This window comes from Glycine max, chromosome 19 (genome assembly GCF_000004515.6).
Source record: "Glycine max cultivar Williams 82 chromosome 19, Glycine_max_v4.0, whole genome shotgun sequence".
NCBI lineage: Eukaryota > Viridiplantae > Streptophyta > Magnoliopsida > Fabales > Fabaceae > Glycine > Glycine max.
In genome coordinates, this window is record NC_038255.2 from 1,159,546 (window position 1) to 1,181,172 (window position 21,627).

The window sequence follows — 21,627 nt, forward strand, 5'->3', positions numbered from 1 at the left end:
TAAGAGAGAGAAGTGACACATTGGCCAACCTGTGCATATACCAATAACCAGAATGTGATAAGTGACAAAATTCCAGAGTCAAGACTACAGCAATAACTATATATGTAACAAAAGTTGAAAAAAAAATGATTTAAAGAAAGACAAACTGGCCTCAAGCCTAGCCAGTTCAGACATCCAATCCTCTCCTTCCAAATGCTCGAGAATGGATTGGGCTCGGTGCTGTTGCAGAGCAGTCACAGTCAAACACTTGATGCCCATTTCTCTGATTCTAGGCGGCATTATCACACCAACTGTTTCAGTTAGATATCTACACAGGAAAAACTTTATCTGCAAGCGACAATAAGGGAGCAGATTCATACAAAACAACTGCATCAGAGGCTCTGATCGCTTTATCAAGTCAGAATTCAAGAAGCATATCAGCAGCAAGGGTAACATCTCTGCTCATTGTCCATGGCTCAACACTCAAAAATATCCCCAATTTTCCGACATTTTCCATAAAAAGCTGCTGCACCAGAACAGTTATAACTTCAATACATTACAAGTTCTAAATATATTCAACTAATGAAAATGCATACGACCAAAAGGAAAATGGCATGGCAGAAATCCACAACCAGTATAACCAAATTGACCCGATACAGACAGAAATTTGACAGTCTTTTATCTTCGAAAATACAACATTACTGTGCATTTAAAAATGTCTGATGCATAGCAAACTCATGGAGCAACAGAACTAGCTGGGTTCACAGGACACAAGAAATAACACCAAGTAACACAAACTAAAATTTCAGGTAAAAAATACATCAAAAGACATGTTAGTTGGTCAGAGGGAAATAAAAGTGGCTCACCTCTTGAATATTTGCGTTGAAGAGCCATGACACTACTGCCATGAATGTTGCGTGTAACCGAATCTCTCGGCTCCCTCCCCCCAACCACCATCAGGTTCTTTTCTTTTCAATGCACCTGCCATCTGAAACATCTTCAAGTGGTCCTCCATCGAGGCCTGTGAATTGGGGACAGACATTTGCCTCAATCCAGAAGGCAATCTATCATCTCTCCGTTCAGTATCCGTACCACCGGGGCCCGAATTAAGATCCAGACTTTGACTTCCCCATTTTCTGCTGTCAGGAATCACATTACTTGTACCACCTGGAAGACTCATAACATATGGACGGGGATACGTAGATGAAACAACACCACCAGACCCAACTGGCTGTGAGGGCATGGTAGGAAAGCATAATCCACCCACAGTTGACGAATCCATAAATGCTGTTGAACAAACAGACAAAGAGTTTGAAGATAATGGAAAATTGGTTTCAAATGGAAATCCTGGATAGGGAAAAGGCGTAGTAGGTGGATAAGCAACAGCTGGAGAGGATGGAAGCACTGGTCCCCTGTAGATTTCAGGACCAAAAGGAGCACTACCTGTAGGACCCATTATACGTTGCGCCCCAGCACCAGCAACATAACTCTGCTCCCCTCTGCCGGACAGAAGTGGTGGGACAGTAATTGCAGAATAAGTATTGCCAGGAGGAAACCATGCAGAATAATTCCCAAATTCAGCATTGTTTGCTCTCGTGCCATGAACAGCAGTTGGAAATGGTACAGTACTTTTCATTGGCTGACTACGTGTTGGGACTTCACTCCCAACTTCATCAAGGCCTGGTCCATTATTTAAGTCAAAGTCTCTTGAGACACTTCCGCCATTAGATAACCCACTGGACAACGAAGGCTTACTTGGTAAAGAAGGAATATCCAGTTTGCTTATCAAGAAAGTACCAATTTCAGGAGTCTCATCAAATTTATTTAAATCAAATCCCCCAGTGCTACGATCATGTGGCCCAGCTTCTAAAGAAGCACACGAACCCACATCCTCAAAACATCTTTCATCTGCCACATTTAAATCAAAATCTAAGGGAGCGCGACCTTGTTTGATAGAAGTGACATCAACAGAAGCAATATCATTAGTAGTGGGCGGTGTCTCAGCATTTTTCCTAGGTTCAGCTGGCCGAAATGCACTGGTAGCAGCAGACCCTTTCCATCCAAGCTCCCCCTTAATCCGCAATGGGTTTTCAGGTGGAACAACCGGCCCTTTGGCAGCAGATGCCACTGTAATTGAAGCATGGAAGACCCCAGAGATGGATGTCATAGGGAAAGGCATTGGGCAAGGAACATGAACTGCAGATGATGTGGTAGGATCTTCCTGTCTAGCAATCTCCCCTTGGCTTACATCATCAACAGGAAAGCCTTCGTTTAAATCGAAGTCGAGTTTTACAGCAGTATCAGACCCAGCAGCAGAACATGCATGCCTCTCTCCTGCAACCTCAGATTTATTTGTATCCAACTTTCGCTCAGATGCTTTAAATGCATCATTCTCTTCCCTAGGCACTGTTGGTAAATCTGAATGAACTGATGAGCCAGAACACTGACCAATAGCCTCTTTTCTACCCATAGTATCAGCACGTTCATTAACATCATCTGAAACTGATAAATCCTGCCCTGTTCTTCTTTCATCAGGCTCAATCACAACTGACTTCGTGTCATCAGCATTTTCATCCCTGGATACCATTACAGCATTACCAGAAGTAGGTGACTCCTTTTTTAAATACAAAGACTCACAGTTTTCAGAAACTGGAGAGGCCTTTTGCACTAGTATACCAGTACCTGTTGATTTCTCTGCACTAATCTGGTTCTCATTATCCACACCTGAGGATAACTCAGGATGTTTTTCACCCGATTCATTTTCAGACTTAACACTTGCAACAGCTTTTGGAACCAACATTTTCTCATCCTCAGCGGTTTCCTCATTCATGTGATCAACCTTCTGATCATCATCAAAAGAAGTCCTTGACTTTAATTTACAGTCTCCAGGGTCTGCATTAGTCTCCTTTTTAACTGGCAATATAGTTTCAGAAGTATCCTCCTTGGTTTCAGGCCGTAAGCATGGACCTTCAGCTTGTAAGAAATCTGTAGGGGAGCTATTTATCTGCGATCTCCCATCACCACTTCTCTCAACACAACTGGATGAAATGGTGTCACCATCTCCTGAAGTTGTAGCAGGATGCCTCAAATCATTTTTTATCTGCAATGAATCAAATATGTTCAAAGGATGCTCGGCAGTAGCCCCACCATCCGACTGTGAAAGAGAGCAAACAGCTGCTTCACCAGAATGTTTTAACTTGAAATCATTGCCTGAGCTCAATTCATCTGCAGGAGGAGACTTTCTCTCAGGGGATACCATAGGTGAGGCATTTTCAGATCTTGATATTTCCCCAGCAGCCACAGTAGCTAGTAGGTTCATCCCATCATCTCCATGGGACACGGATGCACTTGCTTCAGAAATTTTCACACAGCTTTCAACTAATGCATTCATGGGGCTTAAATCATAAGTCTGCCCTGATCTGGAAACAAATCCAGATGACAAACTAGCCGGTTTTGATGATTCTGCTACCTTATCACCATCTTCATTAGCCCTGCATCGCTCATCAACCGTTTGAGGGCCCTTACCTTCGTCAACACCAAGCAAAGCTTCACTAGCATCACATGCCTCATTCATCATATTTGACACATGGGTCAGCAAACACTCAGGTCTAGTTTTCATTCTTCTGTCCTGATTCTCATTCCTGTCAGCAGGAGAAGAAGCTTTGCTGCACGTGATACCTGGTTCTTCATAAGAGCCACCGCTAGCTCCCCTTGAAGGACTGTGACCAGTGTTTGGCAACCGGAGAATCAATCGCTGATTATTCCCTTGATCAGTAAGGGGCTGGTCAGCTGATTTTTCATGGGGGACTCGAGTTGGAGAAACTTTTTCAGAAGGTGAATTCCTAGCTGAATTTTTTGCAGAGCTGTGCTCCTTCGGACCTACTGCAACACCAGTAACATGTAGCCCATTGCTGGACTTGCGTGTTCGAGAAGCACCACCAGGAATTTTGCCCCCACTCGCTGACACTGCAGTGGAGCTCTTCGAATCTTCCCTGCTGGAACCAATAGTTTTAGCATGTTCACTAGAACAAGATATACTGTTATTTTGAGATTGACTAGAACTGCTGCTCCTCTCCTCCTTGATAGGTGTCAGAGGCAGATCTGACGTTGCAGCTCCAACCAAGACTTTACTGTTTTGATCTTTTGAGTTACTGACCGCTGAGGTAGTCATTAGCTTAGTTGAGCCAGGAGATGAAGAGGACTTGGACAGTGCTTCTCCAGAACTTAACTTAGATTGGGAATTTTTAGATATTGAGGGTTGAACTGAAGAGCTCTTTGCAACATTATCAGAGGATCCTCCTGTTTTCCTATTTCCAACCTGAGGAGACTCAGAATTTGCTGACTTTGCTGGCCAAGACATGGTACGGTTTGAACCAGACTTCGAATCATTCATATTCATTTCAGCTTCCACACGTCTCTTCCATGTGTCCACTAAACTCCTAGCTTTCCTCTGAATTTCATAATTTTTGTGGGTGCGTAAATGATTAACAGACTTTCCAACATTACAGGTTTGCAGTGCATGAAGGTTCACAGGAAGCTTATCTAATGCACGAAGTAAAGCTAACAAAAACTCATCAACTGACTTATCACTTTCCTTAGGCATATTTCCTTCACCAATTTTGCCCTTGTGGACCTCCTGCAGCCATTCGTCCAACACAGGCAAACCCCTGTGTTGTACAAACCCGCATAGACACTCATACCGGTCCGTAAGTGCAATTACATCGACAAGCATCATTCGCCCTGCCAAATCTATTTTTTTATCACCACTATCAGGTTGCATAAGCTGTACCAGTCTTTCAACTCCTTCAAAGTCCACAAGCCCACCTTTATTATCAGTTATTTTAGCAATCTCAGACTTTAACATGCTTTCCAATCTAAATTGACCAGAATCTCCATCTTCTACCTTAAATAACCGCTCCTTTTTAGATGAATCAGAAACCTGATCACCCCGCTCTCTTTTTTTCCCCTTACCCTGTGCACCAAAAGAAGAACTATTTTGAACGTTGTCAGAACCAGATTTCAATGACTGTGTTGATGTTGGACCATTCAAGGGCTTTGGAGAACGGCCTCCTGACTGCACAGCCCCATGCATTTCTAGTTTTGTCTTGTCTAATAGCTGGTTAACTTCTTCCTGTCGTTCCTGAATTCATCAACAGATCAATATGTATAAATAAAATCATTATACAAAATATTATATGACAAAAAAAGAGAGATATAAGAAAACTAACATTAAGGTAATCCTTATCAGTTAACCACCATAAACAATTGTTCTCAATGTCATATACTCGTCGACAGACAAATGCGGATATCCCTGAAGGAAGTTCAACACCCTTACGAAGAAATGCGACTTTACACGGATGGAGTAATGATGCAGCAGGTGTTTCATCCTTGTGAAAGGAGTAGAAAACTTCGTTTGGAGCAGCTTCCAGTACAATCCCTTTAGCAAGCTTCAAATCAGCAGGTCGGTATAGCCAATTCACTTCTAAACTCGGACTTTCTTCTTTATCAAATGTTAACTTGCGAATTATTCCAATAAAAGGAGGGGAGTCCCTGGGTGCCTTGAAAAGTGCACAATCACCAGCGCGAATCTTGCGTCCATCCTACAATGGAAATTAACAGTAACTAAATAAATAAATAAATTTACAAATATTCAAGGGTTTCAAAATAATCTATTCTGAGTGTAGTTGAAGCAAATAAATTACGAGAAAATTACAGTTATAAAGAAAAAAGAATGTCACGGTAATAAAGGGAAACAAATGCAGATAAACCATTGCAAACCAACAATGCTTCATAAAAGTGAAACAAAGACTTATACAAATAGAAATTTAGAATCGGATACCAGACACACTTCACAAACAGGATTTACATGCATGTTAAAATAAATTTAAGTGAGAACGAGGAATTCTAATTCAATTTTAGCCACTCGAATGTTATTAATTCACTCAATTCATTAAATAGCACAGTAAACCTGTGAAACCATCTAGATTTCACCCAGAACCCGATTTAGAAAATGAAGCCCGGTCAAAAATGTAGCAAACAATCAATCCAATCCAACCATTAAAACACAGGTAAAACACAGCTCAGAAAAAGGGAAAAACAAATCAGTAAGAAAAAGAAAAAAAAAAGTTCCCCCAAATCAACAGCGAATCGCATCTTAAGTCAACAAGGAAACCAACAACAACTTTCCCTCAAACGTTGCCGAGATTTCCATCATCCACACAAACACAACCCAAACAGGTCTACATCACAAGCACAAAAAACCCCAGTAATGCCAGCCCCAAAATCCGTACAATCGAAAACCAAAAAAAAAAAAAAAAGTATTCCCAAAGAAACAAATACATATCATCCAGATTAAATCGAGGAAAACGAACACCCAAAACCGATAGCAACCTTTATCATCACAGCAAAAACAAAACAAAATTAGGTCAAAACGGAAAGAAAAACACAAACATCAGAAACAACAGAGATTTCCAAAAAAAAAAAAAATAGCCAAAAGAAAAATTCTCATAATCAAGAAGCGAGAACATAAAGCGCGTGGAAAATCCGTCGAGAAATTCATCAGGAAACGCATCGAAAGAGCTAATAAAATAACGGTTTAGATTCACATATATGTGTATATATACTTTGCATTTAAATTGAGACGGTGAAGGATCGATGGCTACAGTGGTCGCGTTAGCAGGTACAGGCCACATGTGCCGATTGTGTTTCGACTGGTCACGACCGCACCCATGCATAATCCGCCATCTTCCGAGTCGATCCGAGCCTCGTCCCTGAAAAGAAACATCAATTCGAAATCGAAATTGGCACGCCTCCTCCTCCTCCTCCTCCTCCTCAAAACCCTAGATTCGAAAACCCTAGATCAGGCTCGGCGTCGCAGATCTCCTCCTCCAATCCGCCATCGGGGAAGAAGTGAGAGGGGTTTTGCTTTTTAGGGCACAGTTTCGGTGTTTCTGTGTGTGTTCCCAATTATCAAGGAAAGGGGTTCTTCTTCTTCTTCGTCTCGCTCCAGATCGAGCGATCGAGGTAGAAATAGCGGAAATCCAGCGATTTCGTGCGAAGGAAACGCAACCGATGAGAGAGAAAGAGATTGGTTGGGAGAAAGAGAATAGGAACCGAAACGGCGAGATTTTGTTCAGAGAACAAAATTTTGGGGATTTTTTTCAAGTGTGGCTCGGAGAGAGACTGAGAGAAGAAGAAACAAAGAAAAATGAAATTATATTATTATTGATTATTCATTCCACACCCTAAAAACGACGTGGGCCTGCTAAACGACACCGTTTCCTGCTTCCGTTACGGACTCACATGTCTTCTCTGCATTGTGCGTCTACTGTACTCCCTCGAACCTTTTTCGTTTTTTTTTTAACGTCATTTAATCTATTTCTTCTTTTTTTATATATATAGATTGAAATAGAATAAGGTACAAAGAATTTATAGCACTCACATGTTTAATCTACTCATATATAGATCCTTTGATTCTAATCTAATCTATATCGTAATAAAATAAAATCTAATCTAATATAATTATTACTCCTTGACTATAATTATTAATGTAGATTAAATATGATAAAGTTTTTTAACTACTACTATTATTTTAACCTGTGTATCGTACAGAATAAATATAAATATTTACTTTATATGATTATAATTTCTAGTAAATAAATATATAAATATATTATAATTAAAATATGTGATAAATAGTTTTTTGAACATGAAAATTTTATTTTACATTTTTGATAAATAATTCGTGTTATCATATAATATTTTTTTATTATTGGTAATTAAAAATAACTAAAGAGTTTTTAGTATTTAAAAAAATACTCAAATTTAAGTTATAATTAAACACGTTGAAAATGATAAATTGAAATATTGTAATATCATATTGTAATATCATATAGTGGAATAACTCATCCAAATCCAAAGATGTTATTAGATTTCAAAAGAAAGAATTATAAAAATGCATAATAACTCTAAAAGAGTCTCTCAAAGTAAGTCAATTCTCCTTTTATGCAAATATATCATTTATTATCTTTATTTTTATAAATAAATAAAAAACAGATAATGGAGAAAGATTACATCGATCTTCTATGAAAAAAAATTACGTCCAACACATTTTTTATTTATGGAAATGTGTTTTTGTTATCTTTATTTTTATAAATAAGATGATGAAATATGGAAATTTTTCTATGAAAAACAAAAAATGCGTCTAACATATATTTTTATAAACGAGAGGGAAAATTGTTTCTTGGAGGCAAAAATATTTTTCTTCTACTTATAGGAATTAAAAACACATATAAATATTATTAGACTTAAAAATAATATTTGTCCAGTAATATATGTTTCGTTTTAGTTTTTATATAAAAAAATCAAACAATCTTAATAAAAAATCTTCTTTTTGTTATAGTTTGTATGGTATAATTTTGTTTTTTTCCTTAATTATGTGATAATTTTTTTCGTTTAGTCTCTATTATTACTTTTTTATGGGGACTAATTCAAAATAAACTAAATATTATAGTAAAAAAAATAAGGTTTAATTATTAATCTTTATAGTTTTTAAATTTATTCTTTTTAATCCTTATAATTAATAACTGAATTTTGTAATCACTCAAGTTTAATAAGTAGATTTTTTATACCTTAAAATTTATATTTTGTAGTCACTATTGTTAAATATTTTTTTTTTCGTTAATTAAAGAATTTTATAGACAAAGATCTTTTAAAAATTAAAATGTAAATTTTAGGGAATAAAAATTTCACTAATAACTAACATTAAATAGTTAATTAAAAAAAATGAACATCCTACAGAAATCAAGAACCAGGACGAGTGAGCAAGGAGCTGTGTTGATTTTAATAAAGTTTGGGATGAAATATATGCAAATAATTATCACAAATCACTTTATCAATATAATAACTATTACAAATGTATTATTTTTCTTGCTAAATTAACTGACTTTTTATTTTTTTTTTTACTAAATTAACTGACTGAATGTTTTATTTTATCTATCACATACAATATCAGTAAAGTTAATATAAGTCTAAAGTTAGTTTTTGGAAAAATCATTATTTATTTCTACTTATTTAAATTATGGAAGATTTGTAAATTTAAATTTTATTTTATAAATTCACATTTATAAGTAACTTTATTTTTATAGAAATTATGCATAAAATTAAATTTATGGGGGAATGAACAATTTACTCAAAACTACATTAACGTCTATATTATTATGACGAATTTGTTTTTTTATTCACTGTTATGATAATAATCTTAATAAAAATTAATTTTTGTGAATATTTTTATTTTAATAAAATCTAAAATTAATTTTTTAGATAAATCATAATTTATTATCTTCTCACTTATCTAAATTATTGAAGATTTTCTTTTACCTTGGTAAATTTAATGTTTCTCTTAACATTCATATCTTGATGTAGATATTTTTAAATAGAAAATTATTATATATAAAATAAAACTAATGGAAATGTATGTATTATTTTATGAAATAAAGGAAAAAATATTATCAAAATAGAGACTTGATCATGATTTATTTTAGAATTTGGTAGCATTTTACAAATTTGAACAAAGAAGCCTTTCAATTAAGTATTTGTGCCACTATTACAATTTTATATTTTTTTAACCTAACAAAACTATTTTTTTTCTCAAAATTAATAATCCTTCTATAATTTTAACAATTAATCTCACAGCTTTATAATTATACTTATAAGCACATTAGTTTGATGCGTTCATAACACAGCAAATATATACCAAGGTTGCTCGTGGGATGGGATGTATGAGTCAACACATTTGAATAAATTATTCTGCTTTAATTTTATTATGTATGTTTATGCGTAGGTTAAATATTACTTTTGATGTATTAATATTGCTGTAATTTTGTATATATCAAACATATTATTAGTAAATATTGCTTAATTCTTTATTTCAACAAATTCAATGTATTTATTTCTCTAAACTCTAATAACATATTTTTAGTAAACTTTATTCAATAGTTCGTTTCTACTAAATAAAAGGAATCACATTTAAGATTATTTTTTTGACAGACGTTTAAGATAAAATTGTAACATTTATTGGATACATACAATAAAATTCAAGTGAAAATTTTTATACTCTAACAATTATCTATGTATATTTTCACACAAGTTAAATATTCGATTCAATTTTAATATATATATACATGTTAAATACTTTGCTAATTAATGTATTAACTTTATTGTAGTTCTATATATTTAATAAAAGTGAATCACATTTGACATAAAATTGTCACATTAATTAGATAAAAAAAAATAAAGTAAAAATTATCATATATTTTAGGAAATGTTTATGTCTATTTTCACATTTAAATAAAAAAATCTAGGTAAAGATGATCGAAACCTATGATTATCCCATGCATCGCAAGAGTAAAAAATATAATATTTTTTAAAAATAAGTAGTTGTAAAAGTAAGTATATGAAAGTATATTCAAATGCACTCCTTCTATCAATTGAAAATTTCATATGTGTGCTCATAAAAAACATGTAACTATATAACATTTATGAGTTTATTTCATGAGATTTTACTTCTGTGCTTCCTTTGTTCACATGTTGAATATTCTAGTCTCAAAATGATTTTTTGTCTGATACAGTGAATCACAACCTAATCCAATGATCTATCTCGTTCTCTAACTTATAAAATTTAGTAATTTTGAATGCTCCAGTTTGAAACTAGAAACTTTGATGCTTTAATACAATTTCTAGTTGTAATGGATTGCCTGAAGCGCCTTATCAGCAAACAATCTCAATCCAAAACAGAAAAACAAAATATTTAAAACTTATATAAATTAACCACAACAGATCACTATCAAATAGTGAAACACATTATAAAATAGGATGATCCTTACCAATCGGTAGAAAGAAAAACACAAATAATATATTTTTATTAAACAGTTTTAAATGCAAAGCATCCTAATCCTAATTCAATACAAATATAATAAAAGAATAAAAATTTAAATAATTTTCTTGCATTTATATGTGTTTAAAAAATGTAAACACAATTTTTACCAAAACATATCACTCAACAAAGATAAATACACTAATTCAAATTATATAAATAACAAATTTAAACACACTTACCAAAACAAATCACTAAAGAAAAGTAACAAATTATAAAAATATTATTTTTAAATAGTATAGAAATGCACACAAATAATTCTAATTTAAAAATACAAATGAATACCTTCGCTGCCATCTTAAAACAAAGAGTAGATCAACTATTGCATGTGACTCACATTACAATCCATAGAGGAAAAAAAACAAAAATTAATGGACTTTTAGCAAAGACAACATGGAAGCAAAAATCCTAAACCATATGTTTCATTCCATCCATGTTTGATTACACCATTCTTACAAAACAAAAAACAAAAAAATCATTTTACAAAGTATTTTATTCTTAATAAAGTATTATAAATTAAAAATATATGTGCTTGATTGTTTTAATTTTATTATTTTTATAGTGATTTATAAAACGTTGATTGAATAAATTTAAATATTAATTAAAATAATAGAAAAGGGTTAAATATTTTTATATTTCAATAACTACTTATAAGAAAAAATGTTTTGGTATAAAATTGTATAAAATATATGTCATAAAATAAAATAAGATTAATATTGTTACATATAACCACAAGAAAGACAAAATATAAAGAACATTTTTCATTCTTAAAAATAAAAATTTAATTTTATAATATGAGAATTGAAATTATTTTAAAGTCATTTTTTTATGCTAGAGTCATGTTTTACCTAAGTGAAATGGAAACAATATCGATGTATATAAAGAATGGGTTAGGTGTGGTGGATTCTATAATATTTACCAATAAATGTACTTGTTATGAAAATAGATGTTACAAAATTTTCCAATGATGGAACTCAAGAACAAAACTTTAATGTGTTTAACATAGAGAATAAAGGAGAGAGTGAGAATGCAAGAGCTTTTATTAGCTTATGAAAGAATTAATTATAAGCCATATATAAAAGCTTCACAATTAACACTAAATGCTAACTACCCTTTTGATATATTATGTTATAGGGACTATAACATAATTAACAAATTCCTAGATAAGTTCCAAAACCATAAAGTCTGATGTCACACTTTACAATTCTTCACTTGGTTTGACTTTATGTTATATAATTTGTAAAATTCTCACATAATGTTTGAACTTAGGCCTCGGTGTCTTGGTTAATGCATCAACATGGTTGTCATTTGTGTTGATATAATTATCTCCCTTTTTGCAATCACTTCCTTCACAAAATGGAGCTTGACATCTATGTGCTTAGTTGTTCATGATACTACTTAAAAAAATAACTTGTGTATTTCTTTAAGAATATGTGTTAGCAAAATTAGTTGAAAGTTAGCTAAAAGTTGAAAAGTTAACTAGTAGTGGAAAGTTAAGTTATTAAATCATAAACATAGTTTTAAAACTTTAAAACTCAACCAGTCTAACTAATTTGATTGTGAATAGTAGGTCTGATTGAATCAGATTGCCAATTGAATTGGTCTCCCGATTAATCCAGTTTGACCATGTGTGATTCAATTTGAACGAATCAATTCTATGGTTAAACTAATGACTCAATCTGATTGAACAAATAAATTGATTTGGTTGAACCAAATTTAAATTTTTAAAAAATACAAAATTGAATGAAAATACAAAATAAAATGTGGTACACTCAGAAAGTGAACCAATGACCTAAAATTTATTTAGTGGATCAACTTATCACCAAACCATCGCGAGTAATTAAACTTATGACACAACTAAACATATACTTATATTTGGTAAGTGTTTGGTGGAATTATCAGTTAAAATAGTTGAAAAATATAAACTGCAAAAACAAACCCATTTTTGTGACATTTTTATATAAAATGTAACTTTATTTTATTGATGAAAATATATTTTGGATATTTACTAATCAATTATTTTAATTATATTTTTTACTTTCAATTATTATATTATTAAAAATAAAATGACCTTTTTTTTACAATATCAATAGCTTGAAGTATAAGTTACAATAATAAAATAAATCTTATAAATAGTACAATAATTGAAATAAATAGTGTAATATGAAAATAACCAAACATTATAATAATAATAATAATAAATTAAATAAACTTATTACATATCATTATCAATATGTGATAAACTAAAATAATAAAAATAAGCAAAACTTGTCGTATATATAAAAAAAAGGTAAAAATAATTAAATCCTACCTTACAAGTGAAAGAAGACAAAAACTAAAAAATTCTTACTAGAAAAAAGATTAAAAAAACTAATAGATATTCAAGGAATAAAAAGAAATAAATATAAAAAGTTAGAGGCTATTATTTTAAAAAATATTACTTTAAGTAATATTTCAAAAAATGCTAAAAGTTAGTAAAAAGACTATAATATGTTCAACAAGTCATTTCATTTGACTTCTAACATTTTTAGTAACTTTTAATGTTTTTTAAAATGTTATTTCAAGTAACATTTTCTACGACTTTTCGCTTCTTGTTTTTTATATTTTATTTCTTTTGTATCCTTAAAATATTTATTCCTTATTACCCTATTTATTAAATTTCACTATTCCCTTGTTTAATTTAATGATTACATTATTTATTTTAACACTACATATATATATATATATATATATATATATATATATATATATATATATATATATATATATATATATATTTATTCATGAAACAAAATTTATGTAAATATATCAAATAAATATGTCAAAATTTGTCATTTTACATATTTTAGTTACTTCAATAGATAATAATATTGAATACTTATAATTTGATAAGTTAGTTTAAAAGCTTTTTGTTATCAGTTATTTTTTAATTAATTTTGTCGAATATAACCCTTGTATATCAAATAACTAAACAAATTTTTCAACTACTAATAAGATAGTTTGCACATAATTACTTAATTCAATTAATATTTGAAGATTAATTACAATGACCACTCTTTTTATTTGCTTTTATTACACTCGCCACCCTTCTTTTTTTTTAGCATTACTTTTAACCTCATTGGTTGAAATTTAAATCTTGACTCAACTTGTTGAAATTTAATGTGAATCACTTTACACACATGCATTTCTTGACCGTCATTTTAATGTGGAACAATTATGAGGTTAAATGAATGAATAAGGATATTATTGACAAAGAAAAATCATTAAAAAAACATGTGTTTCTCATGTGATAGTCTCAAATTAATGTTTCTCGCGTCTAAAATATCAAAGGGTGACTTTAACAAAAAAACATCAAAGGATGACCAGTGAAATGAAAAACCAACAATTCGGATATTTTTTTTATAGGATTCAAAAAAGTAGGAGTGTTCGGTGTAATAACAGAAAATCACATAAATGATCATTGTAATTTACTCATATTTAAAAGGTAACTTATATTGTAATTAATTTAATTTCAATTAAAAAGTAACTTTTAAAAAAACTAACTTGTATATGTAATTATATACCCAACAAAAAAAAGTTTTGGTTTTATATTTCATATGAAATACTCAATGGAAATATGTTTCCATCATGTTAATATTTTCCGTAAACAATTATTATAATGAAAACAAATTTTTGTTGTGTTAAATTTTGATGAAAAATTAACTCAATGAAAACATATTTCTATTGTTTATTGCAAAGTCACATTCCTGTAACACAATGAAAACACATTTCTATCAAGGGTAATTTTATCAAAAAAAAATTGAAAAAGTTGGGGTGAAATTAGCAAAAAAATGGATGATAATAGCAACATCCTTCATTTAATTTTCATTTTTTTAGAAATGATAATAATCATAAATAATAATGAAAGTGGTTAGGATTTTTTTTATCTATAAAGTGATTTTAGGGGTTAAAGATACAAAATTGTACCAAATTTGATTACAATGAGACTCATGAATTTTCCCATTGATCCATGCATGTGCTGCACATTCACGCCTTATGCCCAAGATTAGGGATAACAAAAAATTCTACGCCATGGATATTTCCCAATAAAATTCGCAATGGATAGGAGACAAGTAGTTTAAATGGATTTTTGCCATTTGTTAATTGTTATCATACTTCCCACACCCACAAGTACCTACTACCTGTAGAACTATCAAGGTACCCCCCCCATATTAATATAGAGTTTAATGGTCATGCATTAACGGTGTGAAATATTTTAATACCGTTATCTAATAACAAATCATCGTTGATGTGACCTTTAAAGTAATTACCATAAGAATCAATAATCTTATTATATGTGATAGGTTGTGATTGAATGATTGTATAAAAAAATTTACATTGTCAGTGTATAATCATTTTTCTCATATATGTGTGTGTAGGTTAGAACACCCCAACCTAATTTGTTACTCTCTTCTCTTCCACCTGTCCTTGATCCCCTACATACTGCATAGTGTAGCAACCCCTTGTGACCTCACTCTCTAATTTCTTTAAATCGTTGGTTAGAATCCTCTACCGATTAGAACTCTTTGTAGGTAGTCATTTTTGAGACTTCAATAATCAGTTTTCTCTGCTTTCATGATCAATATCTGTCCTCACAAACCAACATGAGACTTTTCAGCATGTTTCATCCTCACTCACACGCTTTCTGGGAAACTTCCCAGAAGGTCACTCATTCTACAATTACTCCAAGTCAAACACACTTCACTTTAGAATTCTTAAGTGATAGGTTATCGAAAAGTAGATGTATCTTATTGGTATAAGTATTACCAATTAATTTCTTTAAAACATTCTCAACTGTATATTTTAATACTTGCATAGTCTCTGAATCCTTCTCTTTTCGATGTGATTTGTTCGTGATGTTATAATACTTGCAGGTATAACTTAAAGATATTAATGATATTAAACACTTACATTTATTTTTAACTTTTTTTTATTCTAACATATACTTTTAACTTTTTATTCCTTTAACTTTAGTATGTGTTAAATTTTTGTCCCCCTAATATTTTTCTTTGGTTCATTCATTTCTCTCTCCAGGATAACAACTTCATGCATAAATGATAGAACTGTGTGTTTGATTTTTTTGTTAAGCAGATGTTTTTTTTTGAAAGATAGAGCCAAGCATATATTAGAATAGTGTTATGGGCTGAACAATTTCCTGGGATTTGAGGTCCAGGACTCCTCCAGAAGAATAAGATAAGAGAGAATGAGATTTTATTTCTGCTTGAATTTGCATTACATGAGTTCGTTATTTATAGGCAATGAAATGCTATTCTAATTCAAGCTATTTCTTTCGCATATCCTAGAAGATGCTAGCACTAACGGATTGTGGAATTATCCTAACAGAAAGATGCCTCTATAGCAGACAGGATATTCCCTAGCCACTACTCATGTGCCAGCTCAACAACCCTTGTCAGAGTTGGTTACAAAATCCTTGAGGTAATGGGCCTGGTGCTCTGCCTCTTGCTCCTTGAATGCATGATTGTTTCCTCTTTGTCTGGTATTTCCTTGTTTTGGTATGTGCTCTGTATGGGCTGCTTCATAACATTCTTATGCCTATCCGAAAGCACCTTGTCCTCAAGGTGATAAATCCCCTTTAGCTGGGCCCATGGTTCCCACGATGTATCTTCAGGTAGCAAGCCTTGCCATTGGACCAAGACCATTAATTATGGCCCAATATCTGAAGTAACCCACTGTGTGTTGAGGATGGTAAGAGGCGTTACGACAACATCATTATCTTCTAACTGAAGGGGCAAGTCAACAATGTGTGTGGTCAAAGTGTTTGGATTGGTGGAAAGGCTTGAGGAGTGAGCAATGAAAAACATGGTGTATTCACGATTCTGGGGGAAGCATGAGCTGATAAGCAACTGGGCCAATTTTCTTTGAGACTTGAAATGGGTCGTAGTATCTCTTGGCCAATTTGGGGCTTCCCTGTTCTGCGACAGACAATTATCGGCGAGGTCAGAGCTTCACCAATACCCAATCTCCTTCTTGGTAGTGAACTTCTTGTCGGTTCTCATCAACAAACTTCTTCATAGTTTGTTGTGCCTTAAGCAACTTCTTCCTTAACATGGCAAATACTGCATCGCGATTGACGAGGAAATCATCCACAACATCTATATTAGAGGTGTTGGCAAGGTAGTCGGGGATGCTCGAAGGTTTCTCGCCAAAGGTTATTTTGAACAAAGTGAGCCCAGTTGCCGCATGGACAGAGGTATTGTACGACCACTCTGCCCAAATGATAAATTTGCCCTATGAAGAAGGGTGATGGTGCACGAAGGACCTGAGGTATTGTTCTATGACCCTGTTCATGACTTCAGTCTATCTATCCGACTGAGGATGATACGTGGAGCTCATCCTTAGCTTGGTCCCGGAGAGCTTGAACAACTCCTGCCAGAAATGACTCACGAATAAAGGATCACGGTTGGAGACCAGGCTTCGTGACATGTCATGGAGCTTCCCCACGATTTCCATAAAAAGGTTGGCTACTATGGAAGCCGTGTAATTGGGTCAGAGCATGCCCAAGTGTACCCCTTTTGAGAAACGGTCAACCACTACCAAGATGACCGTGTAACCTCTGGAAATGGGAAGTCCCCCAATAAAGTCCAGTGACAGGTCTTCCCAAGGTCGGAGAGGCACCGGCAAGGGACAAAACAGTCCTGGGCTCTTCTGATGATCGTACTTAGTTTTCTGGCACGGAAGGCATGCTAGCACGAAGTTACGGGCATCCTTCTTAATTCTCGGCCAAGTGAAGTTTTGATCGATACGGTTCAAGGTCTTGGTAAGCCATATATGTCCCCCTGTCGGTGTTGAATGAAACTCTGCTAATAATAGCGAAATGAAATTGCACCCTTGTGGAAGCCAAATTCGATTTTGTTGGAGGATGAAATCCTGAGTAACTTCGTATGTTGGGTGGGCTTGAGGATTATCCACGATGCTCTGCCATAGTTCCCGATAACCCGCATGGTTGTGTAGCTCCTTTTTAAGGTCCTGCAAGAACATAAAATTAAGAATAGTCAACGTCAGTAATTGAGCGGCAGATGTTTCATGCACCCGTGATAAGGCATCTACAATCGAGTTGGCCTTTCCCGATTGGTATTGGATGGAGTAATCATAACCGAGGAGGCATGCCAGATAAATCTGTTGTTCCGACGTTTGTATGACTTGCGACATAAGCTCTTTCAGGCTCCGATGATCGGTCAAAATAATGAAGTGATGGCCCAATAGATATTGGCGCCACTTTTTCATGGCTGTCATGATTGTCGCCAGCTCTCGAACATATGTGGACTAGCAAAGGAGTTTGGAGCAGAAAGGCTTGCTGAAGAAGGCAATGGGATGATGTTGTTGAGTGAGAACAACTCCCATGTAGATGCCGCAAACATCTGTCTCAACTACAAATGGTTGAGTGAAGTCCGGCAAACCCAGAACCGGAGCTGTGCAAATTGCTTCCTTTAGAGTTTCAAAGGCGAGCTGGGCCTCTGGCGACCACTGGAACTGATCTTTGACCAAAAGACGAGTCAAAGGCGCTACGATAGAGGCATAGCCTTTAATGAAATGTCGATAGAAGTCTGAAAGGCCCAGGAAGTCGCGCAAGGCTCGTGTCGTCCGAGGAATGGGCCATGCTTGAATTGCCTCCACTTTGGTGAGAATAGGTTCAACGCCTCGCCAGGACACCATGTGGCCTAAGTATTCCACTTGTTGTTGGGCAAAGGAACACTTTGAGAGCTTGAGGAAGAAGCGTCATTCAAGCAGCACCGTAAAAAGCTTTGGTGAGGTGTTCCAGGTGATCATTGAATGTCTTGCTGTAGATTAATATATCGTTGAAAAAGACTATAATGAACCTACGCAGATACAACCCAAAAATGCAATTCATGGTTGCCTGGAAATACGATGGTGCATTGCACAGGTCAAACGACATCACGCGGAACTCATAATGACCGTGGTGTGTGCGAAATGCCGTTTTACATATATCTTCAGCCTTCATCAAGATTTGATGGTACCTTTATAAGAGATCAAGCTTAAAAAATCAGCAAGCTCCCCCTAATTCATCTAATAATTCATCGATGGTTGGGATCGGAAATCTGTCCTTGATGGTAATGGCGTTTAAAGCCTTGTAGTCAACGCAAAAACGCCATGATCCATCGCGTTTTTTGACCAACAATACGGGGGAAGAGAATGGACTAGTGCTCGGACGAATTATGCCACTCTGGAGCATGGTTTCTACTTGAGTTTCGATTTCTTGTTTTTGAAAGTAAGGATATCTATAGGGTCGGATGTTGATGGGCTCGGAGTTGGGTAATAAGTGTATGGCGTGGTTGGTGGTACGGGAAGAGGGAAAAGTTGAGGGTGTTTGGAACAGGGACGCAAAATGGGTGAGCAATTTGGTTATTTCTAGGTATTGGGTTGTATCTAAGGTGAGCGAGGGGCTGTCAGAGTCAAGGATACAAATATGGAAGAAGGCATTAGCGCTGTCTGTTTGCACTATTCGGTGTAGTTGAGTTGGGGTGATAGCATGAAGAGCATCGTCCACATTCCCTTTTAGTTCTATTATCTTTCCATCATGAATGAATTTCAACGTGAGGTCATTATAGTCTGTAAGAATAGGGCCAAGGGACTTTAGCCACTGAACCCCCAAGACCAAGTCCGCTCCGCAAAGGGGTAGGACATGGAGGTCCACAGAAAATGTTAGTCCCTGAATGCTGATCACGACACCAGAACAAAGTTGATGGCAAGCTAATTCATTGTCGTTCCCTACCACCACCCGAAGCGGATGCATGGGTTGTGCCTTGAGACCGAGAGAACGAACTAGTCGTTCCTGCACGAAATTATCCGTGCTTCCTCCGTCGATGAGGATGACAACGTTCTGTTGGGAGACACGACCCAATAGTCGGAGTGTCTCTGGGGCCAAATGACCCGAGAGAGCGTAAAAGCTGATTTGGGCCTGGGTCGGGTCCTACGCGGGTGGGTCAGGAGTACTGGAGTCAATATTAGGGATTGCGCCTGGGTTGTCCCCTTCCTCTTTAGGGTCCACGATGAGAAGAAAGATATGAGAGGAACACTTGTGCCCTCGAGTAAACTTCTCATCGAAATTGAAGCAAAGGCCCTTCTCTTGGTGCATGGTGATCTCTTCCAGCGACAGGCGTCGAACATGCGATGGTGGTGGTTTAGCAGGGGAGGGTAAAAGCAGAGAGGTAGGAGGTGGCGGTGATAGCAAAGTGGAAAAAGGGTGGGGGCGCGCGCACGGAGGCCACCGTGGGTATCGCGACATTGGTCCGCCAAATTCTCCTCCTAGAGATGCGCAAGACCCGCCTCCTGGACCAGGGTCAGAGGATGAAGGGCTTGAACTTAACGCCGGATTTCTGGGGCCAAACCCGATACAAAGCAGCTTAGAAGGAACGATGTCGATAAGCCGATTATTCGATTGGCTAACATTTCAAACTGGTTGAGGTAAGCACTAACTGACCCTTATTGTGTCAATTTGCACAGGGACCCTGTGGGATCCTCGAGATCGATCCAAGAAGAAACCTGACCACTACGGATGAGCCACTGAAACCAAGCAAGTGCAGGTCCTTCCATGGCGAAGGAAGCGATAACAAGGCATTCAGGCTCAGGGATTGAGTGATAGTCGAAGAACTAATTAATTTTGAAGATCCACCCCGAGGAATCAGAGCCATTGAAGCGGGGAACCTCGAGTTTCATGCGAGGAAGGCTAGAAGGTATGGATGGTGTTTTGGGATTGGCTGAGGAAGAGGATGGGGTGGGTGAGTGGTGCTGGTTGGATTCTAACATAGTGATGCCTGGATTAGGTCATCGAGTTTGGCGGTAGTATGAAGTTGGTTGGAGGCCAATTTGGCAATGGCTTCCTCCATTCGTTCCATACTGGTTTTGGAGCGAGTAGCTTCGGCCATGACAACAGTGCTCAATGAAAGCACCAAACTGTTATGGGCTGAACAATTTCTTGGGATTCGAGGTCGAGGACTCCTCCAGAAGAATAAGATAAGAGAGAATGAGATTTTATTTCTGCTTGAATTTGCATTACATGAGTTCGTTATTTATAGGTAATGAAATGTTATTCTAATTCAAGCTATTTCTTTCGCAGATCCTAGAAGATGCTAGCACTAACGGATTGTGGAATTATCCTAACAGAAAGATGTCTCTATAGCAGATAGGATATTCCCTAGTCACTACTCATGTACCAGCTCAACAACCCTTGTCAGAGTTGGTTACGAAATCCTTGAGGTAATGTGGCCTGGTGCTGTGCCTCTTGCTCCTTGAATGCATGATTATTTCCTCCTCTTTGTTTGGTATTTCCTTGTTTTGGTCTGTGCTCTGTATGGGCTGCTTCATAACATATAGACAAAAAAAAATTGTTTACCCATTTTCTTTATCAAATATGAGATCTTATTTTAAAAAAACAGGCGCGTGTCATTGAAGACAACTATTTATTGCTACTAAAATTTATAAAATATGTTAGTACTAATAGTTTTTCTATTTATGTTATTTGGCAGTCAATAAATGAACAAATTAAATATGACAACTCATCGACGGTTCTACGATTCTTCTCTGCTGCTTCTATACACAAAATAAGTAAACCTGCATTTCGCTTTTGGGCAAACAAAAAGCCTTGAAGGGGAACAGTGATTTTTTTTTTTGGTATCGTAACTCTGAAACTGCAGAGA

At 35.1% G+C, this 21,627-nt stretch overlaps 1 protein-coding gene across 8 annotated transcripts; it reads right to left on the bottom strand.

The window, feature by feature from the left end:
* On the bottom strand, positions 1-7,194 carry LOC100796021 (uncharacterized). 8 transcript variants are annotated; one of them, XR_005890007.1, is made up of 6 exons: positions 6,603-7,194; positions 5,208-5,579; positions 846-5,119; positions 360-502; positions 151-268; positions 1-29 (listed from the first exon to the last, which is right to left on the bottom strand). XR_005890007.1 is itself a non-coding variant. In XM_006603770.4 (4 exons), the coding sequence occupies exons 1-3, from the start codon at positions 6,711-6,713 to the stop codon at positions 878-880; spliced, it is 4,686 nt and encodes a 1,561-aa protein (XP_006603833.1). In that variant the 5' UTR covers positions 6,714-7,194; the 3' UTR covers positions 21-505; positions 846-877. The 8 variants fall into 8 exon arrangements, 3 of the variants coding, with proteins under 3 accessions (XP_006603833.1, XP_006603832.1, XP_003554849.2); XR_005890006.1 differs by having other exon boundaries at positions 151-502; XR_005890005.1 differs by having other exon boundaries at positions 151-505.
* Between the last annotated feature and the right edge of the window lie 14,433 nt (positions 7,195-21,627).